Genomic DNA, 16,805 nt, shown 5'->3' with positions numbered 1-16,805 from the left:
CAACAGTAACTCAACACTGCTGCAAATCATTTTAAAAAATAATAATAATAATATCGACAATTATAGAACTATCGATTTTTTATATAAAAAATTTCTGATAATTATATCAAAAAAATATTGAATATCAATAGAAATTTTTTTAATTTTTATATAAAATTTATATATTTAACCGATAATAAAATAAATATAAAATATCAGAAAAAATAAAAATCAGTATCGATACTTATAAAAACAAAATTTTAAAAAAATATCCAGAATATCGAGAATATTTTAATCCATCTATAACTCAATGTCCATCAAAGCGGAATCCAACTAGGTATACATTTCTTTAGTTCCAACGTGACAAAAATATGTCCTTGTCCAATTATCCCAGCCCCAGCACTCTTCACAAGTCCATACCTCCCTGAAGTTTTCTCACCAGGCCTCGGCAGAGGGATCCTGCATCGACTCACTGACTCAATGCCATACACAGTCGCACCAGGAGTTCCCGGCTCGACGACTTCCTCTATTCCATCATCCACCACCGTCGCTATGCCACCGGAAGTTCCCGCTGCCCAATTGTCTCGTCTCCTCATAACTTCCACATGAATAAAGCCAGGCCACACATGTTTCTCCAACCGTTGAGTCCATATTCTATTCCATGCAGGATCAAAAGGTCTCCCTGGCTCAGGAAATGGTGCCCAGTGTTCGATCCCGGGTACGATCCACCACACCAAGAAGTACGTCCGGTCAGTGATGCGTTCACTCGGAGGGTCGATTCCTTCGGCGCGGTGAATGGTGAAAGATAAATCTAGGTCATAGTCTTCTTCTCTTAACATGCCTTTGATCCAATAAGGAACTGCACGTCTAGTGTTGTAACGTCCAGGGTTCCTCCTGGTATCCATAGTCATCTTCGTCCTCCTCTCCATGGTCGATAACTAGGTTTATGTGAATAACAAGAGGATGATATATACCCCTATAGATTGATTCATAGGTATATATCATTTTTGTATCCTTATAAAGAAGGTGTATATAGATGGAGTTTGTATATGATAGAAACTCTGAACTCACTAGGCAACCTATTAGCCTATGGCTGCGTCCAGTGAAATTTATACGAAACGAAATGAAAGATACTGATTTAAGTGTTACTGTGTTAGTCTCTTAATCGTTTATGTTTTGGGCATTTGGGCCGGCTCAATGGCTATATTGCAGGCTTGTTTCTTCAAGTTTTCAACATGTTTGATTTCAGCCCAAGGAAAACTTAAGAGAGGGTCTCGTACTTTTGCCAAGTCAGCTGATATATACGCAATGGTTGTTGCGCGGGTCCTACAGAGGTATGTGTACAATATACTTGACAGCAAAAATACGAAGTCATGAACCGACATTTTTTAGGCCAGTGAGACTTTACAAATTGAAGATAACGATGATCAATTCAATTTTCTCTTAAGCTAATAATAACCTACATTACATATAAATATACAAAGCACCAGACCTACAAGATGCGATTGATGTATGACTTTCTTTTTTTGATTAGAAGTGTGATAACAAGTCATCTTGGTTTATAAAGCAAATTAGTAACATTTCCACTCAATTAATGTTCACACCAAAGTCCACGAAAGTGTCTCATCAAAATCACACTAATCTCATGGCTAGACACACAAACACGAGACCTCTCAAATGTGCTAGCCACAAACTGGTGAAAGTCGAAACTCAAACGCGTTGGTCATAAGCTGGTGGGAGTTAGACTCGAACTCTAAACATTACTAAGTAGCTCGACCAACTTTACCAAACAAGTATGACTTCGAATATGCAATTTTTTTTCCTACTACGGTAAAAAAAATTAGGACAAAAATCTCTGACATAAGCATAATCCAGACTTAACCCCAAAAAAAAAACACTTAAATAAAAGTATAAAATAGACTCATAATTTTATCTACTCATGACTGTATCTAAGAAAAACATAAACGTTCGAAAATGCCAGTCTCGCTTCCTCTTTTGTCATTACATTAGAGAAGAGGTCGGCGGATATGTGTCCGTCTAAGGTAAAGGGCTTCAAATAACTTGAAGTCATTGTGAGAAAAGCAAGGGATTTAAACTTGAGCTACATCACACAAGAAGAATCATAAACAAACTAGCAACCATTGCTACTTGCTAGCTGTTGAAGAAAGTACAAGTTCTAACCCTAGAGGGAAAGGAATTTGGTATAGCTTAACTATATCACATCTAGGTGATTAACATTTTTAGTAGGGATCACTTGCTCAGTAGTTTGTATCAACATTTGAATGTTGACATATGAGACTAGATGATTGATATATATATTTTTTTTGATAACAAAGTTATTCTTACGAAAATAGATTACTTAACGTGAGTATGGCTGAAACTTTAATGAGTAACATTGATTTAGTTAGGCTCTCCAAATTTTCTGACCGAAGTTTATGATTGAGTTTGAGTGCATGTAGATTCTAGCATCACTAGCATCACTAGCATGTATAAGCAGGCTGTTAATTGTGATTATAATTTCTATTTTCTGTTTAAAAAAAAAAAAAAAAAGAACGGTAAAGTAATCCCCTAAATTTTCATTCCATTCAATTAGGTGGGTCATAATTCTTGCACTCACACAGTTTCCTTTTTTGAGAACTTTTAGTATTTGAGAAGATTTTGTTGATGCTATCAAGTGTCATTAACAAATTAACAATTGGTAAACTGCAGTTTACTCCATCACAATCAACTAATCTTTGTATTAGTCCTTGGTTTTGCCCTCAATCAAAGCAAAGCTTGATTATTCTTTTCCAGAAAAAGAAATAAAACCCATCGTCCTCTCTCTCTTTCTCTCTCTTATTGATCTTTCTGATTGCCATTACTAAAAGCTAACCACTTTGTAGAACTCAAGCTCTGAGCTTTGTCTGGCTTCTGAATCTTAGTTGGATCCCTTTCTCTGTCCAAGTAAGCACTTCTCATCTGTTTCCTTCTCTTCAGGTCATCTTAAACTCATTCTGTGCCAAACTTGGTTTGGTTGAAACTTCTATCTGACTTGAAACAGTCCCAAGTTGTTTGCTTTTATTGCCTGTATTGAAGTTTTGGGTATAAGTTAGATCTGAGTTAGGCTGGGGAAAGAGACTGGCTTTCATTAATGGGCTTTTGACGAAAGAGAAATCTAACTCCCAAGTGTTTAAACTCGTTTAGACGTTACATATATTCCATTGCTTGAAAGCTACTTTCACTTCTTCATCTGGGGCTTGTTCATTTTCGACCAGCATATGCTAAGCTTATTCAAAGTTTTGAACTTTATGCAATTTGCTTCATACCCATGTTTTAGTGATGTAGATTATTAAGACCCAGCTTTGATGTTATTGGTTTGCTTATTGAAAAGGCTTGAGCTTTGTACTCTTCAGATTATTGGTGGGTTTTGGTTTGGTGATCAACCTTTCTGGGTTTCTGAGGTGATAGGTACATTGTTTGAGGTTTTGGGTTCCTAAACCAGATATTAGTTAGTTAAGATATCACTAAATGAGTATGAGGAAGTATGTGAATCACCATTCTGGAAGGGTTGTCGGTGATAGGGTTTGGGTTCTTCCATTCATTGCTAGCTTTGTCATATTCATTACCCTCTTTTTCTCAGTGATTTCTGGGCTATTTACTTTGCCACATAGTAAAGAGCAGTTGACCGACATTGTTTCGTTTAATTCTGATGACTCGGCGGGGGGGTATTTTGTTGAGTCTGATTTGAAAAGATCATTGGAACAAAATAAATATTCAAGAACAGGAGCACCTAGATTGGCGTATCTTATATCAGGTACAAAGGGGGATAGTCATAGGATGATGAGGACTTTGAGTGCTGTATATCATCCGAGAAATCAGTATGTTCTGCATTTGGATCTTGAGGCTCCACCTCGAGAAAGATTGGAACTTGCAAGTTTGGTTAAGGCTGATCCTACATTTAGTGAAGTGGAGAATGTGCGTGTTATGGCTCAATCCAATTTGGTGACGTATAAGGGCCCTACTATGATTGCTTGTACACTGCAAGCAATTTCTATTTTGTTAAAGGAGAGCTCAGAGTGGGATTGGTTTATAAACCTCAGTGCATCGGATTATCCTCTCATGACACAAGATGGTAAGTACCAAACCTTGCTCCCCATTGCTCATTGTTACTTTTATTGAAATCATGGATGCTGTCTTATTTATTGCTGCATGATAATTTGTCACCTTAGGGTTAGAGAGATTGCGTACATATTTTGCACACTAGGCAACACTGGTATGGTTGTGCTCGAGTTACTTTCCCATCATATCTGGCCTTACTACAGAGTGCTTCTCACATTCAAAAACTGCTCACCATATGCATAATGTCTATTATGTTAGATCCAATTAGGATGGATTGGCTCAAGTGAACTAATGGATGAGATTTGGGGTTGGAGAGTATAAGGGAAACCTTTTACATCCATCTTAGTATGGTAGCAGGAGGTTGTGGTGATATGTTGTATAGGATGTTTTCAATTTTGTGTGTGAAAGGACATGGTCAAGTACAGGCTAATTGTTGTGCTTGTCATACAGAGATGATTGATATATAATGTGGTAAGAAAGGATATATTGCCATACAGGCGAGAAGTCTATTGATGAAGTGGATCTTAGCTTTAGATGATTGAATACATTCAACTAATATTTTATCAGATCTAGGTCTAATGTTTGTCTAAATAAAACTTTTAATGCACTTTAACCTCAAAGTTGAAAATCTTCATCAGTTTCCTGGTAATACTGTCTTCGATTTGCCTGTTTCATGAATATCACTCCTCTTGATTGGAGTTTTTTCTGTTGTTTTGTTTATAATATCTTGTGCATGTTTATGATGCCACTAGCAGAACCCTGTTGGTAGGTTTGTGCCTGTCTGATATAACTGATATCGGTATACTTACAGATTTCCTAAAGCATCAACTGATATTCTTCCTGATTGTGCAGATTTGCTTCATTCCTTCTCTAATCTGTCTAGAGATATCAACTTCATCGAAAATATGCAGATTACTGGATGGAAACTGTAAGTACCTATATATAAAGAATTAATTCTTTTGTTTTTGGTGAACTACAAACATATCATCATGGATATGCTATTACCTCTTATGTAGGAATCAAAGAGCAAAACCAATCATAATTGATCCTGGCCTGTATTTATCAAAAAAATCTGATCTTGCATGGACCACTCAGCGTCGTTCACTTCCTACATCGTTCAAGTTGTTCACAGGTAATAATAAAACTGTATAACACAGTTAATTGAGCACATAAGATCATTAGCATATTCTTACTGCTGTATAAGGTTGTATTTCAAATGTAGATTTAAAATTTAAAATTAGCATGAAGATATCTCCAACACTGCTTTAACATTTTGCTTTATGTGCAGGTTCAGCTTGGGTTATGGTAACGCGACCGTTCGTTGAGTATTGTATATGGGGATGGGATAACCTCCCTCGAACGATCCTTATGTACTACACAAATTTTGTTTCTTCTCCAGAAGGCTATTTTCATACTGTGATTTGTAACAATGAGGAATATCGCCACACTGCGATAAGCCATGATCTCCACTACATTGCTTGGGACAGCCCTCCGAAGCAGCATCCAAAATCTTTGTCAATGAAGGACTTTGACAATATGGTAAAGAGCAATGCTCCTTTTGCACGAAAATTTCCCAAGAATGACCCAGTCTTGGATAAAATAGATAAAGAACTTCTAGGTCGAACAAGCCGGTTTGCTCCCGGAGCATGGTGTATAGGTAGCTCAGAAGGCGGGGCTGACCCGTGTTCTGTACGTGATAATGATTCCGTTTTTAGGCCAGGTCCTGGTGCTGAGAGGTTTCAAGTGTTGCTTCATACATTGTTGTCTGACGAATTTAGGAAAAAACAGTGTTCATGACGAGAACTGGAAATCAGAGTGTACATTACTGTATTAATAGATCACAAGGCAGATGTAAAACGCGACGAGTTTTGTTTTAGATTATATTAACAAAATATGCAACTTCACACTTCACAAATCTACTTGACAACATTGTTCTTCACCTCTTATAGTTTGTTTTCTTGACCCACACTGCCCCAGCAAGTTTCTTTTGTCTAGTTTCTATCTGTAGATATTAGTTTCATATACTTTTCAATTATCATATCTGGTGAGTGATCAGTGAAGTAACCCTTCTCCACATACAACCCTTCTTCTGCTGCTAGCATCTCAACTCGGTTCTGGACTCTGTCTGCTCCAATCTGGTTTGGCTCTAAGAGCATGCAAGCTATCTCTGTGGAGTCCTCACCATGAACAAGTCCCAATGTTTGCACAGTTGGGAGACCTCCCCCTCGAGCACTCACCATTCGTGCAATCCTTCGAGTAGCTGCAACATCGGTGGACAGTATAGGTATGTTGTACAAGGCAACCCATGGACGTGCTCCGATCATTGCAATGCCTCTGGTTGGAGATACACTAGTCGGGCCTTCATCGGGTTTCTCTTGAAGCACTCCCGGCATGGTCCATCCTGCCCATTGGTTGCCCATGAAGTTTGGTCTGAAGTAGCCAAGCTCACGCCTAATGGTATCAAGAGCCTTGCCTGTAGGGTGTGCTGCAGCATATAGATATACTGGAACTGCAGTGCATCAAAACCCACAAAAAAAATCGAAAACGTTACAAGCTAGCACAGAACAAGTATACTAATCAACAACAACATTTCCTTGACAATGTACCACAAAATTTAGGAGTTAGGACCAACCTTGGAATTTATTGCCAATGTCTGCTCCCACAGCCTTAGCAAGCCAAGCTGCTTCATCTAGAGATGCTCTTGCCAAAGGGTGGAACACAATGTCGTCGACAACCCCTAAGCGAGGGTGAGCCCCTGAGTGCTGCTCGAGGTTAATGGCGCCGAATGCTGCCTCGGCCATGGCTAGTACAGTTTGCTGCAAGGGGCTGTATATGGCACTTCCTGTGCTATCATGCAGAACATATGACACAATAGTATACCGGACCCTATTGTAAGCTCGGTCCTCAAATTTGTTAACAATGACAGACTCCAGGTCAAGCCTAGCGGCACGTTCAATGGCGTCAAGCACAGTGAGGTTACGCGATTCAGATATGAAAAGCTTGCAGCACAGCAGCATGGACTGATCTATAGTTTTCTTCTTCTTGTCCTTGTGCCAAGAACAAGATTATTTCATTAACATGTTGTAGGGGCACAGAAAGGAAAATGCACATAAAACACAGCCCACAGTCCAGAGATTAGGTACTGGAATAGACTAATAACTAGATTATCTAATTATGTGAACTTAATAACTGGGGTTTATTAAAATTATCAACTTATTATCAAGTTATCTTAATATTAAATATGTAGATTTTCTTCATGTGAATCACATCTTATTTCATAAAGCTTCCACTAGTTAAATGACGAGTGTATGGTCTATTTTTCACTATCATTGTTCTTCTCCGAGTTAGAGCCCCATAGAGGACCCTATTACTTAATTAGCAGCACACAAGTTTGATCTCTAATTTGTTTGAAGAACATTACTAGTTAAAAAAAATGTAAGAACCTGCTGTGAAGTTTTAAAGATCAGAAAGGAACTACTGCATTGTATTCAACTTCTAATGATTTTCAAGGATGATTTGTGGAAAGTTCCTGCAGCTGAACTGGGTTTGGGAAAATTTACAAAAACAAGAAATCTATGAACATCAAAAGAGATATAAAAGAAGCATGAAGTCAGATGATCAATCTTTCAATATGAGCAGACACTTCAAGATTAGAATCTATAACAAGTTCTTACCTTGCAAGCAGTGTTGTACTCCATTTCTTCTCCCCAAGGTCAAGTCTTTGCTAGTTTGCTACTAAAAGTTGGTTGTTAAATTCTGGGGAACTGACAGAGAAGGCGATACAACCAACTGAACTTTTAAGTAGAGGAATGGCTTTCTTATTCTGGTCTGAAATGTAGAGGCTTTCTAAGTTTTTATATGAGTCAGCATTAAGGGGTTGCCCCCACAATTTGACAAGTCTTGCTTATTATTTATCATTATGGAAACTGCACAAAACACGTGGTGCCATTGGTGCCATGGTGAAAATGAAGAGCGTTCTCACTTCTCACAGTGCCTCCTCCTATTCAGTCAGAACCATTTTTATGACCGAACATTTTCATTGTCAAAAACATGATGGTTTATCTTGGTGCTCTAGACGATCAACAACTAGCAAGCTCTTTTTTGATGACTTGCCTAAGCAAAGCTCTGTTGGTCATTTCATGCAGGTGTCCAATTAGAATAAACTATCGGCTTCATTTAGCCCATCAGCCCATGAGAATTGAGAAGCCAGGACCGCTCACATAAGCAACCAAAGACCTTCTTTCTTTAGAACCAGTTTTCCTTCAATTCAACAAAATGACAGGGAAACACCCCCAGAATCACAAGTAATGATATCAAAAGAAGAAAGGTTGCCCACAGTACCAAATTGGACAAAATCTATAACACACAAATGTATCATCAAACATAACCATCTAATAGTGGTAGGGTTTCGCTAAAAGTTCTACAATGCACTTAATGATGGATTGATATTTCATGTGAAGTGACATTATTTTGGCCATTGAATTCATCTTAAAGCTCTAATTTTGACATATTAGTCATATTACCTAGGCTTTAAGGTACTGTCAACTACTCAACTTATCATGTATCAAATAACAAAAGCAACCGATTATATTAGTTGGACCTGATGAAGTGATGAGCGATGACATGAATGCCGTTTCATATTTGGAACCTTATACAAAAACCGAAAACATTTCAGGCATAGTTTATAGCAAGAAAACTAAACGAACCAACAACTCTTTTGACACATTTTCAACCAACATTCATGAGGTTTATCATCTCCTGCATAATAGGATTAAGTCTGGATAAGAATTCGCTTAGCTTTGCTGTGGTCCTATGAAATCGAACTTTCATAATTCAAGTAATATAAAAATGTGAAGATTAAGCACAAAATTATATAAATTCCAACAGCAAGGACAAAGATGAATGTGTTTAGACAGTGACTTGACATGGATGGATGGAGAAACTTCAACCATACACTCATACGGTACAAGCTCAGATATCTCATCTCAGTTGTGGGTGATGGATGATCCAATACATTAGCTTCATTTTGGAAAATCCAGTACATTCTTGAAAGAGAGGCCTTATAGTTTACAGAGGCAAAACTGTGATAAAGCAAAACTGCTGCATACATGTAAATCAGCCTCCATATGACAAAACTCTGATAAGGCATTCTTATCTTTGAGCTTAGAGTATCAAATATGAGACATCACTAACAAAATGTAGATCCACAGCCTTGTAAGCCACCTATTTGCTCAACTGAATCTTCACATTTCAATTCTCTTCATATAAGATGGAAGTTGACGACTCATGAATCTGTATGACAGTAAACTATCCCAAGTTCTTATTTCATTTCTCTTCAGCAGAAACTGACTGCAAATACCTTTCAATTAACTTTTCCTGATAAAGATCAGTGAAGTAGCCCTTCCCCACTGTCAAACCTTCTTCCTTTGCAAGCCTTTCGACTTCAAGCTGAACCCTATCTCCTCCCACTTCCTGTGGTTCCAACAAATTGCAAGCTACCTCCGTGACAGATTCACCATGCGCGAGTGCCATGGCTTGGACTGAAGGAAGTCCACCTCCTCTGCCACTCACACGTTTTGAAATTCTACGAACAACAGCGATATCAGTAGAGTGGACAGGGACATTATAGTTATCCACCCACCGGGTTGCTCCAATCACAATGACACCTTTCTCTTGAGTCACTTGAAGGGGACCCTTGTCTGGCTTCAGTGCCAAGTATTCTGATTTTGGACCCCCAACCCACTGTTCTCCGCTGGAGTTTGGCTTGAAGTAACCGAGCTCTCTTCTAATTGAATCAAGTGTCCTCCTCTCTTCATGGGCAGCTCCATAAAGAAATGTAGGGACTGCAGCAGGCTTCATTTGCATGTTTAGTAATGATAGAAGATATAAACCAGATGCTTATCATTTGAATAACAACCCAGAATCTATCAGTGTGTCTAAGCATTATTGTTCAATGTTATACGCTATCTACAATCTAGTTTGGTTCCCTTTCAAAATTTCAAGGGGCGAAACTCTAGAGACTAAGTTATTATCTGCCACTTCTAGTCACATGACAGTATTATGATTCTTACTTCCAGATTATAATCGCCCATTTCACCAGCTGATTATTATATTGTCCTGATAACCATCTGCAATAGCAAATCATATACATGTGCGCTATTTTGAAACCATTTACAGTCTAATGTGGAGAATCAAACCTTGAAGACTAGAGCCAACGTCTTCCGCCAAGGAGTTTGCAACACCAGCCATCTGTTCCAACGAAGCATCCAGAAGGGGGTGAAAGCATATATGATCCACAACTCCAAGCCGAGGATGACTTCCACAGTGCGACTCAAGGTCAATGGTTTCAAAAGCAGCCTTAACCATGGCAAGGACAGCCATCCTTAAGGGACAAGGGTCCCCAGATGGCTTAGGAGCCAGCTTAGAGACAAGAGTGTAGCCAACTCTATTGTAGGTTTCATCTTCAAACTTATTGACAACGGGTGCTTCTGAGAATCGCTTAGCAGCCTGCTCAATTGACTCCAGTGCAAGCTTGTTTCTGCTTTCTGATATGTACACCTTGCAGCAACCAAGCATCGATTTTAACATTTTCCCCTCCTCCTTGCTGCACATCACAAGCTGTAGAAAATCATTGATTACGATAACAAAACAAGCCCACCAGAAAACAACCTGGCCCTAGTTTTTCTCAGACCACAAACTGCCATAACCTTAGCCACAAACGTGGCTGGTGATAAAACTACCTTCACATACCCTAAAATTTTCAATAAAAGATGCAGCCTTTCACTGTCTATCAAAACTCTGATGCAAAGGGAAATTCAGCTTTGAAACAACCACTAAAAAACTCCAAAGATCTTAAGCATGATAAACCAACTTATTACGAATCACAGAGCAGTAAAAACTCCAAAGCACATTGTCTTGCAAACAATTCCTTTTCCAAATTAAAGTACTGAACTCATCAGATTATCATAAAGCAAGTCTCTTTCTTTTGCATACATTACTGATCAATCTAAAGTTGACTGAACCTGAATCCAATTTCAGCATCACATATGAAGCTACTGTGCAACCTAAAATCTAGAACTAAAAGTAAAAGCACACCCTTCACACCCCATAACCAAAGCTCTCAACTTTAGCCACCAAACCCTCAATTCCACACCAACCCACTTCGTCTTATACAACAACAATCAAAACCCTAAACCCTAAACCCTAAAACGCAACGTCTTTCGCCCCAGAAGAAGAGCCTCTAGGGTGCCCATTGTACTCCAATTTCACACCCAACGAAGCACAGACCGCCTTGAACTTCAACCTCAGCTCCTCCATAATCTCCTGCACCTTCTCATCCTCGGGCTCCATAACCGGGTACCTCTCCACCAGCTCCGCCATCTGCCTCACGCCCTTCTGGACCCGGGTCGAGAACCGGGTCGGGTCGACCCGGATGGCGGAGTTCCAGACGTCGACGCAGCCCTTGTAGAACCCGAGCTCCTCGCCGACCTCGAAGCCGACTTTGAGGCCGACTTGCTCGGCCTCTTCTTTTCCGGCGACGAGGCCGTCTTTGTGGCCGTCGTCGAAGCCTTGCTTGATGTGGATCTCTTCCAAGTTGACAGACTCTCCGAATATGTCGTCCATGAAATAAAAATGGAAACTTTGAGGGATTTGAAGTAGTACCTGTTGTGGGTTTTGTGGAGTGATCTCAAGTCTCCGATGGTCTGCAATGGGCGGTGGTGGTTGTGGATGTGAATTTAACCGTTTTGGTAATGGTGGGTTGAGTTTTGGAGGGGTACTCTTGGCCCATTGGGCTTTGGGTATCAAGAATGAAGTCCTTATGTTAGTGAATAGTGATAGAGGGACAATCGCTGCAATCTTGTATATACATAAGCATTGCATTGCACACTGGTGATGACTGAAGCAAATTCTTATTTCAAGAAAAGAAACGCACTTGAACGATACAAGGTAGTGAATTAGGATTAAATCTTGAATTAGATAACAACAATAGGAAACAAGGCATTGAGAGGACTTGAAAGCAGCTAGCTAATCCTCTTCATTCAAACATTGAGCACATGAACTGTTGCAACCGGATCACTATGCGGTGCCATCAGTACAAAGCCATTGACCCACGAAGAAGCTGTCGCAGTTGATATTAGGATTAATGGAAAGGAAGAAGTCGAAACTCAACTGGAACTTGTCAACAACGCTACCGCAGGTATCACCAGCCTCTGCACCATAAACAGAATTGCAAACTACGTCTGAATTGCTAGCTTTAAGTCCAACTGCATGCAACAGATTCAAATGTACGCATTAGTTGAATGGCAAGAAGAATGCACATATAATTTCGTGTAACCATGCAAAACGTCAGAACATATATATAACTAAATCCTTCAGATATTATGTTAAGAGTATCATATATTCTTACCGCTGAGTCGTTTACTCTCAGCTAGGGAAACGATGAGCAGAAGAGAAACAACCAGAATCAAACTAGCCTTAGCCATGTTATTCTTCTTCTATCTAAACAACTCTGTGTCTTTGAATCTTTGGATTATTGTACTCTGTCAGTGTGTCTTAGAAGAGAATCACCAAGTCAATTTATAGAACCTAGATAGGATCACATTGGTTAACTACAATGCCTCCCGCTTCAAGAGGCCGGCTAATTTCCCCTGCAGATTTAGTCGATTTTCTTCCTACGGGGTTTAGAGGGTAACTTGCTATTCTGCATTGGAATGTTCATTGCAGGCCATGGTATAATGTCATTTATACCGAATGGTTTAACCGGCTGCCTTACATGGCTGCGTATATGTGATCCTGTCAGTTTTCTTGTTCTTTTTTTTTTTTTTGGATACACAGTTTTCTTGTTCTTTGATTAAGAGTAACAGTTAAAATTTAAAGAAGGTAAAGAGAACATAAAATATTGTGTTCAAATTTGCACAAATACTATGAATTTTTTCTAAATACGTAGCAAATTGCAACATAAATGAAATCGACATGATCGATTTGGGTTTGTTTAAGTGTGATACCGGTCAATAACACGTCTGCTTATTCAGTTATTTCAATCTTACACTTAAACCATGAACTATGTGTATATTTTATTTATTCAAATAATAACATCTATAAACATTATCTTATGAAATGTTGGAAGAAATTGAAAATGTTAAGATATTAAAAAGATGGGTCTGGTTCAAGGAGAAGTTTTTCAATGCAACCGTAACATCACGTGTCAAAGTACAGTGGAAGACAGTGGTCCTACGCACCAATAGTAAGCTTACACGTGGTCTTTTTTTACATGTTAGACAAAGGTTAATAAACTATGTAGTAAAATTATACAACCACAAGAAAAAAAAAAAAAAAAAAACGGAACACCCATTTGCCGTCTCCTGTCAACTATCGTTAGTTAATCTCATCACCCAGGTAAAACCCTAGGGTTGTGTAAAGACTGCAAAGACTCACCATCAAAGAAAAAGATTGCAGAGTAGTTTACTACAGTTTGCTTTAGAGGTATAATATCATTCATGCACAAATAGACCTATACATATTTTCAATTTTTTTTGCTTGTATATCAAATCTATTAACTTTAAATCTTTGTTAAAAATTAAAATTGAGTACATTATAGGGTCAGACAAATCATTGAGGTCAGACAAATCCCTGCCTTCATCTATCTACCCAAAACCATGCCTTTGTTGTTTCTCCTTTTGAAAGGAGCCTCCAATTATATTCATGAAGCCACATCCTGCATAAGTACCTCAAACTTCTGCTTGAAGACAACTAGCAGATCCTTATGAGCTAGTTCGTGCCCATTATAGTCCATGCAATTCATTGGCTTTCATTGTCATAGATCAAAATTTTATCTAGCAAAGTAATATCTGTAAAAAAGAAGAAAAGATGGAGATCAGCTTTGACCACAAAAGAGAAGAAAAGAAATTACTGAGTGACAGTTTTTTATCAATCTGTATACCTCCCATGCATCAGTCCTACATCAGAGCTTTTAAATGACCCCAGGCTGAAACTCCCTGTCGATTGTCCACTTTTAACTTTTAAGATCAGTTCACTTCTCTACTAGTATAATGAGTTTTATTTTTTAAGACCCAAAACTCTTAAATAATGAATTAAAAGTGCAGGCTTAGCAACATAGAAAGGTGAAACAAAGTATAAACCAAAACTCTTCTGTATGTATGTTAATGCAGGGGATTTGGGTAAAATAGATATGTTGATGAAAATAGGCATCTTTCACAGGAGATCTTCCTCCACAGCTGAGCATATGACCCTCTTAAAGTTTGTTTATACATGCAAGTCCCCTTAAACAGACCTAAAGACCTTGATCTTCAAATCCCCAAACCCACAAGCTTTTGCTAAAATTTATACTCTGTTATCCACATGCACCATTCATAAAATCAGATATATATGAATTTGAGATACTCCTCACTTGGGTATTGATAACTTTCATCAATTTCAAATTCTATAACAGAACTAATTAACTAGTAAATCGAATCATACTCACCTTTGTCGCTCTCGGCTCGATTAATTGCTCGGTCCCTTGAGGATTTCGTTTCCCTCTTTCCCTTTATGTGATATCGATTCTTCAATTCTCTCTGTGTTTACGAGGGTCGAGGACTAGCAAGCAAGAACACTTTAGAGCCACAATGGCTCGGCAAATTGAAATCCATTCAACGAATCACCACATCTAAAAATGACCCAAATTTGAGGGTAGAGGGAACGAACAGTAACAGACTAAGGGAACCCAAATTTAGTTTCGAGATCTCTGCTATTAGTTTAACAAGAGACAACAGCGTTAACGGGAGACTGACGTTTTCTTTTTCCTGTGGTCATATGGTTTTACTATGTTGTTTGTGTCTGACATGTAAAAAAGACCACGTGTAAACCATAAGAACTTTCAATGGTCTAGATTAGTTTCTAATGTGAATTGGCTAATGTCCTTATGACGTGGAAACAATTAAATTTGTCAAAATAATAAAGGGAAAAAGACCATTTGTATAAAATAGAAAAAATCAAACCCCATTTCAATGATAATATTTTTTATTAACCCATTTGAATACAAGGTACTTATTTTAAACCTAAATACACAAATCTTTATTAAAATATAATAAAATTATATTTTTAAAGACTTTTTTACCCTTAGCTTTTACTTAAAGAGAAAAAATGAAAAAGATGGAGGGAAGACTTTGCCGGAAGCACACCGGGCTCCGACGCCAGTCACCGGCGGCCGCATTTCGGTCGCCGGACTCCGAACTCCGGCCACCGGTGACCGGAATTTTCCGATGGCCGGAAAATTGTCGGCATCCGGTGGCCAGAATTTTCCAGAAATCTCACTGGATTTTTTTAAATGCCATCGGAATTTACGTGATCTTAACCCAAGTACGAAAAATAAAGTTTACTACCCCTAGTAAACTTTTACTGGGGGTAGTAAATTTGCAAAACAGTATTTTCAAGATCATAATACATACTAAAACAGAGGAAGAACAATTTAGATTCGAAAAAATAAAGTTTACTACCCCCAGTAAACTTTTATTAGGGGTAGTAAACTTGCAAAAAAATATTTTCAATGTCATAATACACATTAAAACAGAGGAAGAACAACCTAGATGCTAAAAAATAAAGTTTATTACCCCCAGTAAACTTATATTGGGGGTAGTAAGCTTGCAAAACAATATCTCCAAGGCCATAAGTACACATTAAAACGGAGAAAAATCAACTTAGATGCAAAAAATAAAATTTACTACCCCTAGTAAACTTTTACTGGGGGTAGTAAACTTGCAAAACAGTATTTTCAAGGCCATAATACATATTAAAACAGAGGAAGAACAATTTAGATTCGAAAAACTAAAGTTTATTACCCCTAGTAAACTTTTATTGGGGGTAGTAAACTTGCAAAATAATATTTTCAAGGCCATAATACAGACTAAAACAGAGGAAGAACAACTTAGATGCAAAAAAATAAAGTTTACTACCCCCATTAAACTTTTACTGGGGGTAGTGGTAGTAAACTTGCAATCTATTATCTCCAGAGAAAAATCAACACACAAGCAAATAATAGAAAATTACTACCCCTAGTAATTTTTATATTTTGGGTGCAGAACACAAAAATAAGATGCTATGAAATATTACTACCGTCAGTAAGAATCTTAATTATTCCATATACATCAACGCCAAAATGTATCTAACAGTTCTTTCTAACCAAAACTGATTTCATAATTATCAAACATCAATGAGAGACTAACGAAGGTACATAAACCTTTTGTTAACCAGAAACCTTTTGTCACCTAATTACTGCTTATTGCAAAAATTATAGAAAAGGCAAAGAAAAAAAAAGACCGTGGACGATCAGAGACGTCATGGTTAAAGAAGATGAGGACGTCATCAGCGAGAGGAGCAATGTGGATGTAGAAGAGGTTGGCGTGGTAGCGGAGATCGGCGTGTAAGTGGAGGTCCGAGGTCAGAGATCGGAGATCGGATCTTCGCCTCGTGGCTTGCCGCCGACGACGACTCGTTGCCGCGAGCAATGGTGGAGAGAGAGCGATCGATGATTGACGACGGACGGCCGTCGCCATGCTTCTTCAGATCTGATTCGCTTGAGAAAGAGGTTCTGCTCACAAAGACGGTGATGTCTCACGGTTTGGTGGCGACGAGAGAGGAGACGGCGTCGGCCAAAGAGGGAGGAGAGAGAGAGAGAGAGAGAGAGAGAGAGAGAGAGAGAGAGAGAGAGAGAGAGAGAGAGAGAGAGAGAG

The 16,805-nt window shown here is 38.5% G+C and overlaps 3 protein-coding genes across 3 annotated transcripts; 1 reads left to right on the top strand and 2 right to left on the bottom strand.

Annotated features, from left to right (window-relative positions):
• The first annotated feature begins 2,750 nt into the window (after positions 1–2,750).
• Positions 2,751–5,992, top strand: LOC101310336 (xylosyltransferase 1-like). The gene is made up of 4 exons (XM_004304067.1): positions 2,751–4,090; positions 4,930–5,005; positions 5,094–5,209; positions 5,366–5,992. Exons 1-4 carry the CDS (start codon positions 3,487–3,489, stop codon positions 5,872–5,874), a joined length of 1,305 nt encoding a protein of 434 aa, XP_004304115.1. The 5' UTR covers positions 2,751–3,486; the 3' UTR covers positions 5,875–5,992.
• On the bottom strand, positions 5,931–7,902 carry LOC101310044 (formimidoyltransferase-cyclodeaminase-like). The gene is made up of 3 exons (XM_004304066.1): positions 7,752–7,902; positions 6,710–7,124; positions 5,931–6,586 (listed from the first exon to the last, which is right to left on the bottom strand). The coding sequence occupies exons 1-3, from the start codon at positions 7,773–7,775 to the stop codon at positions 6,069–6,071; spliced, it is 957 nt and encodes a 318-aa protein (XP_004304114.1). The 5' UTR covers positions 7,776–7,902; the 3' UTR covers positions 5,931–6,068.
• A 1,437-nt stretch (positions 7,903–9,339) lies between these two features.
• LOC101302194 (formimidoyltransferase-cyclodeaminase-like) lies at positions 9,340–11,781 on the bottom strand. Its single transcript, XM_004305959.1, has 3 exons — positions 11,293–11,781; positions 10,275–10,752; positions 9,340–9,920 (listed from the first exon to the last, which is right to left on the bottom strand). Exons 1-3 carry the CDS (start codon positions 11,698–11,700, stop codon positions 9,403–9,405), a joined length of 1,404 nt encoding a protein of 467 aa, XP_004306007.1. The 5' UTR covers positions 11,701–11,781; the 3' UTR covers positions 9,340–9,402.
• Between the last annotated feature and the right edge of the window lie 5,024 nt (positions 11,782–16,805).

This window comes from Fragaria vesca, linkage group LG6 (assembly GCF_000184155.1).
Source record: "Fragaria vesca subsp. vesca linkage group LG6, FraVesHawaii_1.0, whole genome shotgun sequence".
Classification (NCBI taxonomy): Eukaryota; Viridiplantae; Streptophyta; class Magnoliopsida; order Rosales; family Rosaceae; genus Fragaria; species Fragaria vesca.
Note: the sequence above shows the minus strand (reverse complement) of the source record. Positions and strands in the feature narration are given on the sequence as shown.